The 17,079-nt window shown below is 47.4% G+C and overlaps 1 protein-coding gene across 1 annotated transcript in view; it reads left to right on the top strand.

Annotated features, from left to right (window-relative positions):
- The window catches only part of wfdc1 (WAP four-disulfide core domain 1), a 61,165-nt gene that overhangs the window by 17,522 nt on the left and 26,564 nt on the right, over positions 1 to 17,079 (top strand). The window contains exon 2 of the mRNA XM_038806319.1: positions 14,127 to 14,322. Within this exon, the coding sequence (XP_038662247.1) occupies positions 14,127 to 14,322 (196 nt within the window). The remainder of the gene's footprint in view (positions 1 to 14,126; positions 14,323 to 17,079) is intronic.

Raw genomic sequence — 17,079 nt, 5'->3', positions numbered from 1 at the left:
TTACTGATGAGGCTGTGCCATAGGTAGCGGAACTGTGTGAAATTCCCCCATGTCTCACGGCAATGTTGAAATTCTTAGTGAGACCTTCACTGTCTCTGTGAAGTGTTTTTTTCCCCAATCTTCTCTGGGAACGTTCCCCTTCGATTAACTCCACAGTGGAAGAGATTTCTTTTAGCAAGTGCTTATTTAGACATTGTAGCCCTTGCCCACCTTATCTAAGCTTTCCTCAGCAATGTGCGGATGCTATGCCTGTCAGGAGAAAATCTCAGTACCAGGCTCCTTGCCTTACCATCCGATCATGTAGTTTCTGTACGCAGGTCATGTGAATGTGTGTAGCTTGTTTGCATGCTTGGAATAAACGGTGCACCATCTCACAAGCAACACAATTATGGGAAGGACAGCCACGCTGTGTGCCCTCAGTTTCTTTGGGAGACTAACTCCTCTTCACCCCAAGACAGTTTTTCATAGCTTGCCTCCAGCAAAATAGGCTTCCTCTCATGAGTGAGTACAGACTAGGGGGCATAGTTTTAAAATTAACATTTGTGGTCATCCAAACAGATTAGCCATGATCTTATTGAATGGTGGAGCAGGCCTGAGGAGCTGAATGGCCCATTTCTCCCCTATTTGGTATGTTGTACATGTAACGGAGAGTATCTTGTCTTTTTATGGCTGTACTTTCAAGCAGCTTTTAAGCAGAAAATCTGTACTTTACGTCTATGAGATACCCTCAATCATGACACAGGAGAGAAGATAGATGATTCAAAGGCTTTAATCATCTGAGAACTGTACAGCAGCCGGGAACTGTGCTCATCACATGTTGCCTGAGTGAGCCTTATCTTATATACCGTTTCCTGGGGGCGGAGCCCGAGGCGGAGTCCCCCAGGGTTCCAAGCCCGATCTTAAAGGGCCAATGCATTAAAGGTAAGGTACCATTATAACAGCTACTGATAACATTCATCACATTCACCCCCTGTTTAAAAATAAACACATAGTCCATCGGGGGTGAAGTGGAGTTACAGGTTCAGTCTTGCGGGTGGTTTGACCGTCCGTGCTGACTTTCTCTGCTCCGGTGGTGGTGCTGTGGGTACGGTCGGTATTGATGGTGGTATTTCCGGGAGCACGGTTGACTGAGCCTTTGCCCGCCTTGGAGCGGGGAGGGTATCCGGGATGACTAGGGTGATCGGTGCCGGCGCCGGCTGGGGGGCAGGGGGCACTATGGGGGGGAGGCGCTGTCAGGGTCGGCAGCCGGAGCGGGGAGGGGAGCATCGGTAGGAGGGGGAGGGTCGGTGGGGATAGTGTCGGGGTCGGTGGGCAAGCCAGCGGGGTCGGTGGGAGAGCCAGTGGGTGCCTGGTCTCGCAGGGAGACGGTGTCCTGCCTGCCGTCGGGGTGCTCGACGTAGGCGTATTGAGGGTTTGCGAGTAGCAGTTGGACCCTCCCGACTAGGGGATCAGATTTATGGCTCCTCATGTGCCTCCGGAGTAGATCTGGTCCCGGAGTCATCAGCCAACGTGGAAGCAAGACCCCAGAGGTGGACTTCCTGGGGAAGACAAACAAACAATTGTGAGGGGTCTCATTCGTGGCCGTACAGAGGAGCGACCTAATGGAGTGCAGGGCATCGGGTAGGACCTCCTGCCAGCGGGCGATAGGGAGACTCCTTGACCGTAGGGCTAGGAGGACAGCCTTCCAAACTGTCGTGTTCTCCTTCTCCACTTGCCCGTTTCCCCGCGGGTTATAGCTTGTCGTTCTGCTCGAGGTGATGCCCTTGCTGAGCAGATATCGACGCAGCTCATCGCTCATGAACGATGTCCCCGGTCGCTGTGGATATAAGCGGGAAAACCAAACAGTGTGAAGATGCTGCGCAGTGCCTTGATCACGGAGGGCGAGGTCATATCGGGACAGGGGACAGCAAAAGGGAAGCGGGAGAACCCATCGATCACGGTGAGGAAATAGATGTTGCGGTTGGTGGACGGGAGGGGCCCTTTGAAGTCCACACTTAGTCGCTCAAAGGGCCCAGAGGCCTTTATCAGGTGGGTCCTGTCTGGTCGATAGAATTGCGGTTTGCATTCCGCACAGATCTGGCATGCCTTAGTCATGGCCTTGACTTCCTCTGTGGAGTAGGGAAGGTTGCGGGACTTGATGAAGTGGGCAAGCCGGGTGACCCCTGGGTGGCAGAGGTCATCGTGGATGGCTCTCAGGCGGTCTTTGTGCACGTTGGCGCACGTGCCACGGGACAGGGCATCTGAGGGCTCATTGAGCTTCCCCGGGCGATATTTAATAGCGTACGTGTAGGTGGAGAGCTCTATCCTCCACCTCAGAATTTTGTCATTCTTTATTTTGCCCCTTTGTGCGTTATCGAACATAAAGGCGACCGACCGTTGGTCGGTGATGAGGGTGAACCTCCTACCAGCTAGGTAGTGCCTCCAGTGCCGCACGGCCTCCACTATGGCTTGTGCCTCCTTCTCGACTGCAGAGTGCCGAATTTCCGAGGCGGTGAGGGTTCGGGAGAAGAACGCTACTGGTCTGCCCGCTTGGTTGAGGATAGCAGCCAGGGCGACGTCTGATGCGTCGCTTTCTACATGGAAGGGAATGGCTTCGTCCACCGCGTGCATGGCGGCCTTGATGTCGGCCTTGATACGGCTGAAAGCCGACTGGGCCTCATCTGTCAGGGGAAAAACCGTGGTCTTAATGAGTGGCCGGGCTTTGTCCACATATCTGGGGACCCACTGGGCGTAATAGGAGAAAAGCCCCAAGCACCACTTGAGTGCCTTGAGGCTACGGGGGAGGGGGAGTTCCTTAAGGGGACGCATGCGGTCGGGGTCCGGGCCTAGGACCCCGTTTTCCATGACGTAGCCGAGGATGGCTAGCCGGGTTGTGTGGAACACGCATTTCTCTTTGTTGTACGTGAGGTTGAGGGCCCTGGCAGTCTGGAGGAACTTCTTCAGGTTTGCGTCGTGGTCCTGCTGGTCATGGCCGCAGATGGTGATGTTGTCCAAGTATGGGAAAGTAGCCCGTAAGCCGTACTGGTCCACCATTTGATCCATCACCCGCTGGAAAACGGAGACTCCGTTTGTAACACCAAAAGGGACCCTGAGGAAGTGAAACAGCCGACCGGCTGCTTCGAAGGCCGTGTAGGGGCAGTCCTCTGGGCGGGTAGGGAGTTGATGATAGGCTGATTTTAGGTCGACCGTGGAGAATACCCGATACTGGGCGATGTGAGTCACCATTTCTGCTATGCGGGGAAGTGGGTAAGCATCGAGTTGCATAGAGCGGTTTATGGTCTGGCTATAATCCACTACCATTCGTTGCTTTTACCCGGAGCGGACTACCAATACTTGAGCCCTCCAAGGGCTGTTGCTGGCCTCTATGACCCCCTCTTTTAGTAACCGCTGAACCTCTGACTTGATAAAAGTCATGTCTTGGGTACTGTACCGGCGACTCCTGGTGGCGACGGGCTTACAGTCGGGAGTGAGGTTCGCGAAGAGGGGGGGTGGAGCAACTTTGGGTGTCACCAGGCTGCATACCGTTGAGTGGGGGCAGGGGTCCGCCGAACTTCAGTGTCAGGCTCCGGTGGCGGCACTGAATGTCCAGACCGAGCAGCAGGGAGGCGCAGAGTTGAGGAAAGATGTAAAGTTTAAAACGGGAGTATTTAGCACCTTGAATTGCGAGGTCAGCGACACAATACTCCGTGATTTGGACCGAATGGGACCCAGAGGCGAGGGCGATAGTTTGGGAGGCGGGGTGGGTGCGCAGGGAGCAGCGTCTTACCGTGTCCTGGAGTCGAATAGGCAGGGAGTGTCGTGGCCGTTGATTCGCACCCGCATCATCGAGTTACGCAGGTGTTTCGGTCGCGACTGATCGAGCGTGATCGCTCCTAGTTGCGGGTAGTCAGAGTCCTCGGTTCAGTCGGACTCACAAAATGGCCGCCTGGAGTCACAAAATGGCCACCGCCGTCGGTCGCACGTGTCAGGGTTCGAAGATGGCCGCCGCCAAGATGCCCGCCCCCATGACTCGCACGAGGTCGATGACGCGTTGGAAGTGGGCGTGTCCAGCCGCCACGCGGCCGCGTTGCGGGGCCTGTGAGACAGGGAGCTTGATTTCTGGGCCTGGTGAGGATTTTCTTTGTGGCCTTTGGGGCCCGCCAGGCAGACTTTAGCGAAGTGCCCTTTCTTCCCGCAGTCGTTGCAGATCGCGGAGCGGGCCAGGCAACGTTGCCGTGGGTGCTGACCTTGCCCACAGAAATAGCATGGGGAACCCCCAGAGTGAGCAGATCGCCGCACGGCGCAGGCCTGTAGCGTGGCCGGAGCTGGAGGGGATCGAGAGGGGTTTGCAAGGTCCGTGGAGTATGTACGGAGGTTACGGTCGGCCATTTCTAGGGAAGAGGCGAGCGTTACCGTGCCATGCAGATCCTTTGCCCCGTCTTCTAGGAGCCGCTGCCGGATGTACGAGGCCCTGATACCGGACACAAAGGCATCACGAATATGCAAGTTCATGTGGGTTTCTGCCGTCGCTGCTTTATGGTTGCAGATCCTCGCGAGCACAGTGAGTCTCTCCACGTACCCGTCCAGAGTTTCCCCGGTACGCTGGCTGCAGGTTGAGAGCAAATGTCTGGCGTGTACCTCATTAATTGGCTTCACGAAGCGTTTCGTCAGTATCTCGACCGCAGCTTCGTAATTTGCAGCGTTCTCGATCGCGGAGGAGAGTCGGTGGCCCACCCGGGCATGTAGTAAATGCAGCTTGCGAGCGCCATCGACCTCAGTCGCTGAGGAGTCAATATAGTCCTCAAAACACCGCAGCCAATATTTAAACATTTCTGGGGCTTCCGGAGACCGAGCGTCCAGGTTTAGTTTCTCCGGCTTTAGAGTGCTGTCCATCTTGATGTATCAGATGATTAAATTGAGATACCCTCAATCACGACACAGGAGAGAAGATAGATGATTCAAAGGCTTTAATCATCTGAGAACTGTACAGCAGCCGAGAAGTGTGCTCATCACATGTTGCCTGAGTGAGCCTTATCTTATATACCGTTTCCTGGGGGCGGAGCCAGAGGCGGAGTCCCCCAGGGTTCAAAGCCCGGTCTTAAAGGGCTAATGCATTAAAGGTAAGGTACCATTATATCAGCTACTGATAACATTCATCCCAGTCTACAACTCGGATGTTCCTAAAAATTAATCAAACTCATGCAGACATATATGAAAAGATTGCTTGAAAATACATGCTTCTTATCAATTGAACAACAGTGGGATTTGACCACACAGTCGAGATAAATATATATTTCTCATAATACCTTTAAGGTATAAGAGCATAAGAACATAAGAACTAGGAGCAGGAGTAGGCCATCTGGCCCCTCGAGCCTGCTCTGCCATTCAATGAGATCATGGCTGATCTTTTGTGGACTCAGCTCCACTTTCCGGCCCATACACCATAACCCTTAATCCCTTTATTCTTCAAACAACTATCTATCATTATCTTAAAAACATTTAATGAAGGAGACTCAACTGCTTCACTGGGCAGTGAATTCCATAGATTCACAACTAGTGGAAACAACCTGCCCCCATTTATCCTATCTATTGCTTCATAATTTTATATGTTTCCATAAGATCCCCTCATCCTTCTAAATTCCAACGAATACAGTCCCAGTCTGCTCAACCTCTCCTCGTAATCCAACCCCCCTCAACTTTGGGATTAACCTAGTGAATCTCCTCTGCATACCCTCCAGCGCCAGTACGTCCTTTCTCAGGTAAGGAGACCAAAACTGAATACAATACTCCAGGAGGGCCTCACTAACAGCTTATACAATTGCAGCATAATCTCCCTAGTCTTAAACTCCATCCCTCTAGCAATGAAGGACAAAACTTCATTTGCCTTCTTAATCACCTGTTGCACCTGTAAACCAACTTTTGCGACTCATGCACTAGCACACCCAAGTCTCTCTGCTCAGCAGCACGTTTTAATATTTTATCATTTAAATAATAATTCCTTTTGCTGTTATTCCTACCAAAATGGATAACCTCACATTTGTCAACATTGTATTCCATCTGCCAGCCTTATCCCATTCACTTAACCTATCCAAATCCCTCTGCAGACTACGGTATCCTCTGCACTTTCTGCTTTACCACTCATCTTAGTGTCATCTGAAAACTTGGACACATTGCCCTTGGTCCCAACTCCAAATCATCTATGTAAATTGTGAAGAATTGTGGGCCCAACACTGATCCCTGAGGGACACCACTAGCTACTGATTGCCAACCAGAGAAACACCCATTAATCTCCACTCTTTGCTTTCTATTAATTAACCAGTCCTCTATCTATGCTACTACTTTACCCTTAATGCCATGCATCTTTATCTCATGCAACAACCTTTTGTGTGGCACCTTGTGAAAAGCTTTCTGGAAATCCATATATACCACATCCCTTGGCTCCCCGTTATCTATCGCATTGGTAATGTCCTCAAAAAATTCCACTAAATTAGTTAGGCACGAGATGCCCTTTATGAACCCATGCTGCATCTGCCCAATGGGATAATTTCCATCCAAATGCCTCGCTATTTCTTTGTTGATGATAGATTCCAGCATCTTCCTTACTACCGAAGTTAAGCCAACTAGCCTATAATTGCCCGCTTTCTGCCCACCATTTTGCTAATTTCCAATCTGCCGGGACCATCCCAGAGTCCAGTGAATTTTGGTAAATTATCACTAGTGCATTTGCAATTTCCCTAGCCATCTCTTTTAGCACTATGGGATGCATTCCATCAGGGCCAGGAAACTTGTCTACCTTCAGCCCCATTAGCTTGCCCATCACTACCTCCTTAGTGATAACAATCATCTCAAGGTCCTCACCTGTCATAGCCTCATTTCCATCAGTCACTGGCATGTTATTTGTGTATTCCACTGTGAAGACTGACCCAAAAAACCTGTTCAGTTCCTCAGCCATTTTCTCATCTCCCATTATTAAATCTCCCTTCTCATCCTCTAAAGGACCAATATTTATCTTAGCCACTCTTTTTTGTTTTATATATTTGTAAAAACTTTTACTGTCTGTTTTTATATTCTGAGCAAGTTTACTCTCATAATCTATTTTACGCTTCTTTATAGCTTTTTTAGTAGCTTTCTATTGCCCCCTAAAGATTTCCCAGTCCTCTAGTCTCCCACTAATCTTAGCCACTTTGTATGCTTTTTCCTTGAATTTGATACTCTCCCTCATTCCCTTAGATATCCAAGGTCGATTTTCCCTCTTTCTACCGTCCTTCCTTTTTGTTGGTATAAACCTTTGCTGAGCACTGTGAAAAATCGCTTGGAAGGTTCTCCACTGTTCCTCAGCTGTTTCACCATAAAGTCTTTGCTCCCAGTCTACCTTAGCTCGCTCTTCTCTCATCCCATTGTAATCTCCTTTGTTTAAGCACAAAACACTAGTGTTTGATTTTACCTTCTCACCCTCCATCTGTATTTTAAATTCCACCATATTGTGATCGTTCCTTCCGAGAGGATCCCTAACTATGAGATCATTAATCAATCCTGTCTTATTACACAGGACCAGATCTAGGACCGCTTGTTCGCTCGTAGAGTCCATTGCATACTGTTCTAGGAAATTATCGCATTCTATAAACTCCTCTGGGCTGCCTTGACCGACCTGGTTAAACCAATTGACATGTAGATTAAAATCCCCCATGATAACTGCTGTACCATTTCTAGATGCATCTGTTATTTCTTTGTTTATTGCCTGCCCCACCATAATGTTACAATTTGGTCGCCTATAGACTACTCCTATCAGTGACGTTTTCGCCTTACTATTCCTGATTTCCACCCAAATGGATTCAACCTTATCCTCCATAGCACTGATGTCATCCCTCACTACTGCCGGATGTCATCCTTAAATAACAGAGCTACATCACCTCCCTTACCATCCACTCTGCCCTTCCGTATAGTTTGACACCCTCGAATATTTAACTCCCAGCCGTGACCATCCTTTAACCATGTTTCAGTAATGGCCACTAAACACTAAATCATCGTCATTCACGATGATTTGCGGCATCAACTCATTTACCTTATTCTGAATACTACGAGCATTCAGGTAAAGTATACTTGTGTTGGCTTTTATACCTCTGTTTTGAATCTTTTATTTTGAATCATTATGAGAGAGTGTAGCCAATCATTTCTTTAAATGTTTCAAAAACACCTATGAAATGCCCATTAACTCCTTTTGGAGGTCAAACAATGAGTGTACAAGTGATCTTAGTTAGAAATATCTGTTTGGTTCCATCGCCAGGGAAATTCAAGCTTCAGCGGACAACCTGGAATTAGGTTTTTGTTTCCCATCATGAAATATTCTTTCTATTATTCTCAATCCAAATTCAATTAGCATAGAAATTATAATCTAACCATGTATCTATTAAATCCGATAATAGGAGGCAATTAAAATTAGACTTTTCAAACTGAGCTCATTCATTTCATGGAACAGTGATTAAAGATAAATGTGTCAGCAGGCTCCTTGCTGGAAATCTGCATCTGAAAGATTGACCGTCAGAAAATGTGCTGTTGCCCAACTGATACCTCTGTCTGAACATTGCGGTTTTAAAGTTGACCGAAGTCTTGTACTTCGACAAGTTCAGCCGTCCAGTAAAGTTGTTTTGTACCCGTTGCATGTGGTCTATATGAAATTTTAATTCATTATTCGGAACCGGGTACCTTTTGGTGTATCAAGCTGTCGGTAAGATCATGCACGTCGGCAGTACATACCATTGATCTCTCAACAAATTTGTGCAGTGGCTTATACCATATCAGTGCCGAGAACAGCCCCTTTCCCTGCCTCCTACCCACCCCCACCCCCTAACATGGGCTGTGAGAAAATTCTCAGAATTCATACGTTTGCGATTGGTGAATGTTTAGTGAAGTGACCTTTGCAGATACCACTGGTCGTTCAGCCCCTTATTTAAGTGACTATCTGTTACATCAATTCAATGAGAATTGGCGGGCTTTTTGATTGTGTGAGTTGAACCTCCCATTTGCTTGCCTTGCACCCAGATTCACATCGTCAACCACTGCGAACTGGATAGCATTCATGAGTAGGAATGTTCGCTGTGCCTCAACAGTGCAGACTGTTGTGTCGTGCCCCTAATACAATCTGGGCTGAGATAAGTCAACTCCAGCAGAACACGAAACCTCAATGAGTTTTCAACGATCACTGGGACTCAGGGGCTTTGGGCCTAATTGGCCACAGAGTTTATTTTAGTTATAACTTAGTCTTAGTTTCTGATTACCTTGTAGCATGTTTGGGAGAAAAGAGATGACTTTTGATCTAGGTTTCCCAAAGCCTTCCACCACTGAGTGCTTTTCGGATTCCTTGTAAGACTATTTAGCAGGAATTGATTGCCAGTGTGAGTTAACAATCCCATTATCACCGAATCAGGCAATTACCAAAAGGGTAAACAGCAAACTAGCTGGACCTTGGTCGTTTTTTTGTGCCTACTAATTCTTATGTTCCTACCAACTGTTATAGCGGAAACCTTGCATTTGTGCATTTTCTGCCTCTTTTTCGTCCACTGTTAACAATATGGTACTCTCGGATTGCAGCTTAATGTCGATTATTTTCCTGCTACTGTATTCCACAAATGTGCAAATATGAATGGGGGGGGGGGGGGAGGGAGAGACATAAACAGCTTTCAAAAACAGAAATGCAACGCCAAAAGAGCTCCCCTTGGGAATGGAATTCAGTCGAGTTTATATCTACTTGTTTCCTGTAACTTAAGTGGGAGAGCAGTGAAAACGTCCGGAAAAGCAACAACCATTCTTTTTTCAAAACTTATTTTCTCAGGGTGTCTGCGGTTCCATCGGCGGAGTTGTAATCGGAATAACCCTGTGGTAAATCACCTGCCCACCTCCTCCCACTCTGCCTCTGATGCACAACTCGAAGTCTGAGTCCAAAACTCACTGTTGCAATGTTTTCTCCTGCCCAAGTCTGAGAAGTCATCTGTATAACAGCAGGAATCGCTGGGGTTGTGGCAGTGTTAGAGTGGGAGCCGTAACTTGTTAAATGGGGCCACCTGCAGGAATGTGAAAGTCACTGCTATTTTGCTCTATTAATGAACTCCAGTTTATAGTCCTGAGCATTGCATGGAAAGCGGAACTGATCAGATAACAATTTCTAACCCAAAGAATAGCAATAATAATACAAAAAAAGTCAACAATTCAAGGCAACTAGATGCTTCTCCGTTTTCTCCCACTTGGTGGGAGCATTGAGCATTCCCAAATCTCTCATTTATTATTTCCAACAAGTTGCATTCAGCAACTTGATGTTTCTTAACTTGTTGCCTTATCCCACTTTGGGTTTTGAGAGTCTGGAGGGTCGTGTTTCTGTAAAGAAAAATCTGTTGATAAGCTGCTGCTCCCCTGGTTGCGAAATCCTAAATCTGCCCATCAAGATTTACAGGAAATGTGCAAGTTAATTAATTGGATCATGGTTTTAAATTTCATAAAGTGAAACGCTGTGGATGTTCTGAATCTGAAATCTGCTGGAAAACACACAGCCAATTGTGCAACATCTCAGGAGGGAGCAACAGAATTAGCGATTGGAGCTAGAGGTTCCAGGCTGCAGAGAGGAAGGATTGGTCAGGTTGCCAACTCTCCAAGTTTGATCTAGAATTTCCAGGAATTGAAGATTAATCTCCAGGAAACAGCTGGTGAAAAAAAATCATGAGGACATTACAAAGGAAATCCCTTCATTTTTTTTGAACTCTTGGGATCTAACCCCTTCACCTTGTAAACCTCAGGTGAGCGCTGATCAGTACGGTACCCATTTATGGCGCTTGGGTGTGGGGTCCTCTAACCTGAGACCCCCAGGAAGTTGCCGTCTGGGCAGGGCGGCACCCTGACACTGGTGGCATCCTGGTAGGGGCATTGCCAGCCTGGCATTTCTCCCGTGCCAGGGATTGGGCCCGGTGGTGTCCTGCCCTTGTGAGGCGCAGGGGGTCTGAGCACCCCCTTATTGGTGAATTGGGGCTTTGTTGGGGTGGGGGGGTGGAGAAATTGGGACACCGTTTGTAAATGCCATCCTGATCTCCCCCTGTGGCGAGCGGAGTCCCTCAGTGCAGGAAATGGGACTAATTGCAACCTCGATGGTGCCCCAGATTGCAACAAAGCCCTGTTAGATAGCATGATGTTTCTCAGCACTGCGAGCGCCAGGAAATACCTGGCTAAACGCACCCGACACAAGAATCTGTTGCAATTCGGTTGGATCAGCCCCATAATCACAGTTCAAAACCTGAGGCAATGGGCAGGTAAGGCTCGGACCCTGGTCAAACACTTCTGCCAGAGGAGGTACCGACTAGATTGACTCCTCTGAATTCTTCATTTTAATTTGCATTTCTGAGGATGTCTCCATGGGGAGTTTCCCTCGCAATCCCCTCCCAGCCTCCGAGGCCACAGCTCTCCTTGTGGGGCTGTCAAGGCTCTGGAACTGCCGGCCCTCTGATTACTGCTGGCAACATTGGGAGCCCGCCCACCATCCTGAATAGGACAGCTAGCACGGAGGTGGCAAATTAGGAGGCCGCTTAGGGAGCATTCGTCCACTGGGTCTCACGGCAAATGCAGGCTCAAATCCCCAATTGGCTCTGGCATGAGGCTCCCAAAGACAGTGGGAAAATCCAGCCCAACGATTCTGGTCATTGACTGAACTGGAATATGTTGAATAGCTTTTCAGCAAGTACTGAACTGGAGAAGACAGTCCTGCGAGAGGGTGGAGGGCAGAAGCGACTACATTACAAAGAGAAAGATGGTGCAGGCAGAAAGAAGTGAATATAAATTTCAGATTTGGGCTCATCCTCAATTTTGACATGTTTCTTCGGGAATGGCACGAAAATAACCAAACTTGGACAAACCACATAGATCCAATTTTGTGCACCTTTGGCATATAAGTACCGTAATAGTCATAATAAAGAGACCATCACAATAAAGGTATTATTGTAACCTTAAACAATTTGTTTTTATCCTTTCTTTACAGTCATAGTTTATTTTGTATCTAAATGTGTTGGTGCCATGGAGTCCCTCCAAGTGGATCACACAGTATATCCAGCTGCTCCTGACAAAGTACATGTGGTACTTGGAGGTTAGAGATACGGAGAGATGGTGGCTTAATGGTAGTGTCGGTGAACTAATAATCCAGAGACCTACTCTAAAGTTGTGGGCCACTTGGGTTCAAATCCCACCATTTCAACTGGTGGAATTTAAATCTGGAATATAAAGTTTGTCTTGGTAATGATCGTGCTTCCCCAGCATGTTGTGGTGTGTGGTGAATTATAAACCTACTAATTCACACTGTGTTCCAGTATATGTATTGTGTCCTTTGGGCTCTGTATACGAGCCGTTGCGTGGCTCTGCCCATAGAGGGAGATGAGGAGTTTGTACTGGGCTCCGCCCATGGCTCCGCCCATGGCTCCTCCCACTAACCAGAAGTATAAAGCTTTGCAGTCGTGAGCCTGCTGCCAGTTCATCTCGTCGCAGGCAGGCTCTGTTGTAAGATTATTAAAACCACTTCACTTCCAATCATGTGTCTTGTGAATTGATGGTCACATCATGGTGCAGCCCCATCAACAGTATGTCACCCCACTGGTGAGTGAACAATCCTTTATCCCTCCAGTGGCTGCAGCCTTCCTTGTGCCTGATGATTCACTGAATGCAGTTGCTACTTCCACACCAGCTTCCAAGGTACGCAGAGTGCCAGTATCTGAGCTGGTGACAGTGTCAGGTAAAGTGATGGGTTCTCTTTGTGCTCTGCTGTTGTGTGCTTGTTCTTGCGCTATCACCTTTCGGCCTCCTCCCCTCGGCCTGGGCGTGATAGTCCAAGTAAAGCTACAATCGGGTCAGGTAAATAGGCTGCCTACTTCCACATGGGGTGGGCAGCTTGTAAATAGTGCTCCACGTGCTCCAAAACCAGCATAGAGCAATTTCTAGCTCTTTTACGCCTTGTTTGCAATGTACAGCACTTTGACATGACGATATGTTGTAGTGGGGAGACTCCTCTGGCCCATCTACATTCCATGATCCAACAGGCAAGTCGACCTCTTTCAAAGCTCTCTATTCCTGACAGGAAGGTGGGCTGCAGCTACTCCTGTCATGCCAAAGTAAAAGGATAGGAATGCTATATGAATTAATTTAGTGTGTGTGTATGTGCTCAAGAGTCAAAAAATGAAAAAGATAACGTAGTCACCATTTTGTAGGCACAAATGGGGATGAAGTTCCAGTGTGGCACACAAATGCTACATTGGTTAAGGTGCCCTCCTGAAACAGATATTAGACCCATTTTCTATTTCCACTCTGAAGCCCAAAGTTCCCTTTTGGCTCCTCTTGATAAAATTGGTTTATGATTGACTGCAACACGTGGCATGTATGTTGTGGTCAGCTTTCACGCGTGGACAAACCAACAATCTTGAAAGCGACTCCTGGAGGTTGACAGTACAATGTTTTCACTTGCCCGTGGAGCAAAGAGAAGCACAAATGCTCCTCGTGGCACCACATTAAAACCGTGTGGGTTGTCAACCATGACTCATGTCCTTCCTCCCCCATCTTCTGATTTCCTTCCCATGGCAGATTTGGTCTTTGTCAAGTGATATTGGCCTTCTTAATGACCACCACCTCTTGCGGCGCAGCTGATGTCTCCAGCAAACCAGTTAGTTTACGATGATACAAAGGGACTGATTTTGCAAGTTCTCTTGCTCAGCAGGTTGTGCAGGGTTTGGACCTAATGTCCGCCTGCAAGTTCAGATCTTTTCTAAATCTGCAGGTTTACATTTAGTTTAGTTACTGTAGAAAGACGGCTGAACAAATTGCTGGTAGAATTCTTACAAAGGAGAAATGTTCGTTGCAAATGGGGGGAGCAGAAAGATGAAGAGGGACAGCGTCTATTTCTAACCCAGTACAGTTTATTGTATCAGCATCTGTGGCAGGAAATTCTGCGGCGAGTAGAATCTGAGGGATTCTGAGGGATACCACTGGAATTGCAAAAAGAGGCAACTTTGTAAGATATGTATTTCTGGCTGCAAACAAAATAGCAGCAACATGGCAAACTAGTGCAATAATCTCGGCAACAAAATACCTTTGAGCTGGTTAATAAGTGTTTTTCTAAATCTTTTCCACAGGACTATGAGTATCAGCTGGTTTCATATTCATCACAATACCAGAAGAATGATCGCTGTCCTCCTCCTCCACAAGCTCTGCCAGACAGAGCCTGCGAGGTTCCCAGCTGCAGGTCGGACTCTGAATGTGAAAGGCGCAAACGCTGCTGTTACAACGGGTGTATTTATGCTTGTTTGGAATCTGTAAAGCCACCACCAGGTACACTTGGATCTTTGCAAGATTTTGTGAGTCTTCTTCGCTGCATTGTTAATGGAGCATTATATTGTTGCACGTTTTACTATGGGCGTAAAACGCGTTTATTGGAGTGTATTAACACGCCTCCGAGTTCGACGTGTGCTTAACACTGCTAGGCTCTGTTCTATGTAATTATTTAAGCTCTGGAGTCGCCAGCTGCCGTATAGGCAACGTCACAAGTATTCCAAGGTCAAATTCAAAGTAATAAAGACGATACACCGATTAGTCAAGTTCAAACGATCAATATTTATTATACAGTTAATAATAAATACTCATGCACACACACTAAGAGACTAAGCTACAACTAAACATAAGCAAACAGAATACTTATCTAACAGGAACAGGCAAGGTCAGAGAACGAGGCCTTCGTCCTGGTTTTGTCTGCAGCCTTCAGCAAGCGTTCTGGCACTTGGGAGTCTAGCGGGCTTGGATCGCGTAGCGAGCGTTGAACTTACGGTTTCGGCGGCTGGTGCTCAACGGCTGGAGTCAGGATACCAGGTGTCAGTCGAGGCCGGAGCACAGGTTTAACAGACCGGACAACACGAGGTCCCTATCTTTTATAGGGGTTCCGTTGTCCTTCCCTCTTCTCGGGCGGGCTCTACCTATTGGATCAATTTCTTATCGATACTGGATTAATTCCCCAATGCGAGGGGGTCTCCGTGATGGAGGGGGCGTTTCTTATGTCCTTTTGTTCGGAGGTTTCTGGTGCCTCGATGTCTGGGTCTTGATTGGAATGTGTCCATTCAGAACCAAATGTATCTATTGTGTGGGTGTTCAAGTCTGATGGCCTCATTAGCATGCAAAGCGTTTTGCCATTTGCACCTAGCTAAGGTCTCTTTACCTGAGCCCAAACTGGTTTCTGCTGCTGCAGAATGCAAACTGCTCTTTGCAGACTGCTGTTCTGGCTGAACTGTCTGTTTCTCAGCAGCCTTCCATTTTAGTTTGGCTCAGTGTCCATTTTGCGTGGCCAGCATGGCTACATTCCCTCCTTGTGATCCTCACAATCATACTATTGTGAAGGATCACCTATGTGCTTTGCCTCCTTGTGTTCTGACCTCTTGCCAGTTCCTGTTCTACTCTGTTCTAGACTATGGGAAGAAGAGAAAAAAAATTTAACTAACATTTCTACTTGGCCCTATGTCAAAGGGACATGCATTACTACAATTGGGAACCTCTACCTATCACTATTAACCTTAACCTTAACTTAAACATTTAATCACTCTAAAATCTTAACCATTCACACCACAACATCACACTTCCCAACTCGGCAGTCGAGTATGGAACAATATAATACATGGCTGAATTTTATTTACAGAGTGTTGTAATCAGTGAGGGGTTGAGGGGTTTGGTGGAATCCGAAGATGGGGGATTGCACTCTATAGATGGGTGAGGTGCTGGAACGAGAGGCTCTCCTCTTCCATTTCCTCAACCTGAGGGTCTGCACTAGGATGGTGAGGATCGCAATCACCAACAGTGATTCGATTATGTAGGACATGGAGTACCACGTCATGAATTTAGTACACCAGGTCTGAACCTCGCTGATCAGAGCTGAGCACTGGGGGTTTGCTGTACTAGAAACATTTACGGTGGGGGTTGTGGGGGAAACGTGTCTTGTTTCCACACATATACATATGACATTGAATAGTAATAAGTGGGCTTCCATCATCTTTTGTTGTTCTTCTTCTTTCTCTTCCTTCTTCCTCTGGTATTGGCAATCCTGGCTTCGACCTCTGTCTCGTCCTTTGAAACCTTTGGGATCAAGCACAGTATCTGTCAATACACAGTTTAAGACCTTTACTTGTTAGTGCATCTGTCTTTCAAAACCCAATTGACCCTTAAAAATGACTGGCTAAGTCACACCCTGTGACTCCCCTCATTTTTTTTTTTTCAAAAAGCGAATTTAAAGACCAGCATACACCTAACAATCCTTCCTTCTGCGAGCCGTCTCGCAGGCTTTGCTGATTTACCATCCGAATGTTCCCGGATGTAAATAGCATGTGGGATGGTGGCCGAAGGGCTACCTAACCTAAAATGAAAACAAAATTTGGAAAGAAACGTCCGAATGAGTTGCGTATGGGCCGCTACGGGTACGAGTTGGATGGAATCCCCGGGTAGGGCGTGCTGTGCCATACCCGAGCTTGGCTGACCAAGGGTTGGTTCTCAGACAGGGCGGGTCCTCAGTGCCGTTTGTCCACTGCCTGAGTAACCTGGAAAAAACGGGTACGAATGTGTTTACCATGACTTGCAGCCTCTATTTCGCCGAATAGAGGGGCACCTAAAAAAACCAAGGGAGCCAAGATGCTCCAACTGAGGACATGAGCTGGTCTTCAGATATTTTAGACGATACGGTGAGCTGCTCACCAGGCTGCCACAAGTGTTACAACTTTGGAAAAGATCTCCAATCAAACCGAAGTTCTCAGAAGTATCTGCGGACAAACTAACGTGTATGTGAGGTGGTCACAATCTTTTCAGCTGAAAAGAAGATGTCCATCCTCCAGCTGAACAATGTACATTCCTGAGACAAACAAACATAAAACGAAGACAAACATACGTGCAGGTTCCATCAGAAAGGACATCGTTTCCCTCAAACGATTCCTATCTTACATCATCTGGACACCTCACTTTGATTCTGCCTCTGTGAACAGGGTCACAAAGGGGTTGCCGTGTCGGGAGTCAGACACCGTGTCGTCCTGCTCTCCCGGATCCCACACCCTTGTGTGG

Source organism: Scyliorhinus canicula, chromosome 9 (genome assembly GCF_902713615.1).
Source record: "Scyliorhinus canicula chromosome 9, sScyCan1.1, whole genome shotgun sequence".
In the NCBI taxonomy this organism is placed as follows: Eukaryota; Metazoa; Chordata; class Chondrichthyes; order Carcharhiniformes; family Scyliorhinidae; genus Scyliorhinus; species Scyliorhinus canicula.
This window is presented reverse-complemented; position numbering and strand designations above follow the sequence as displayed.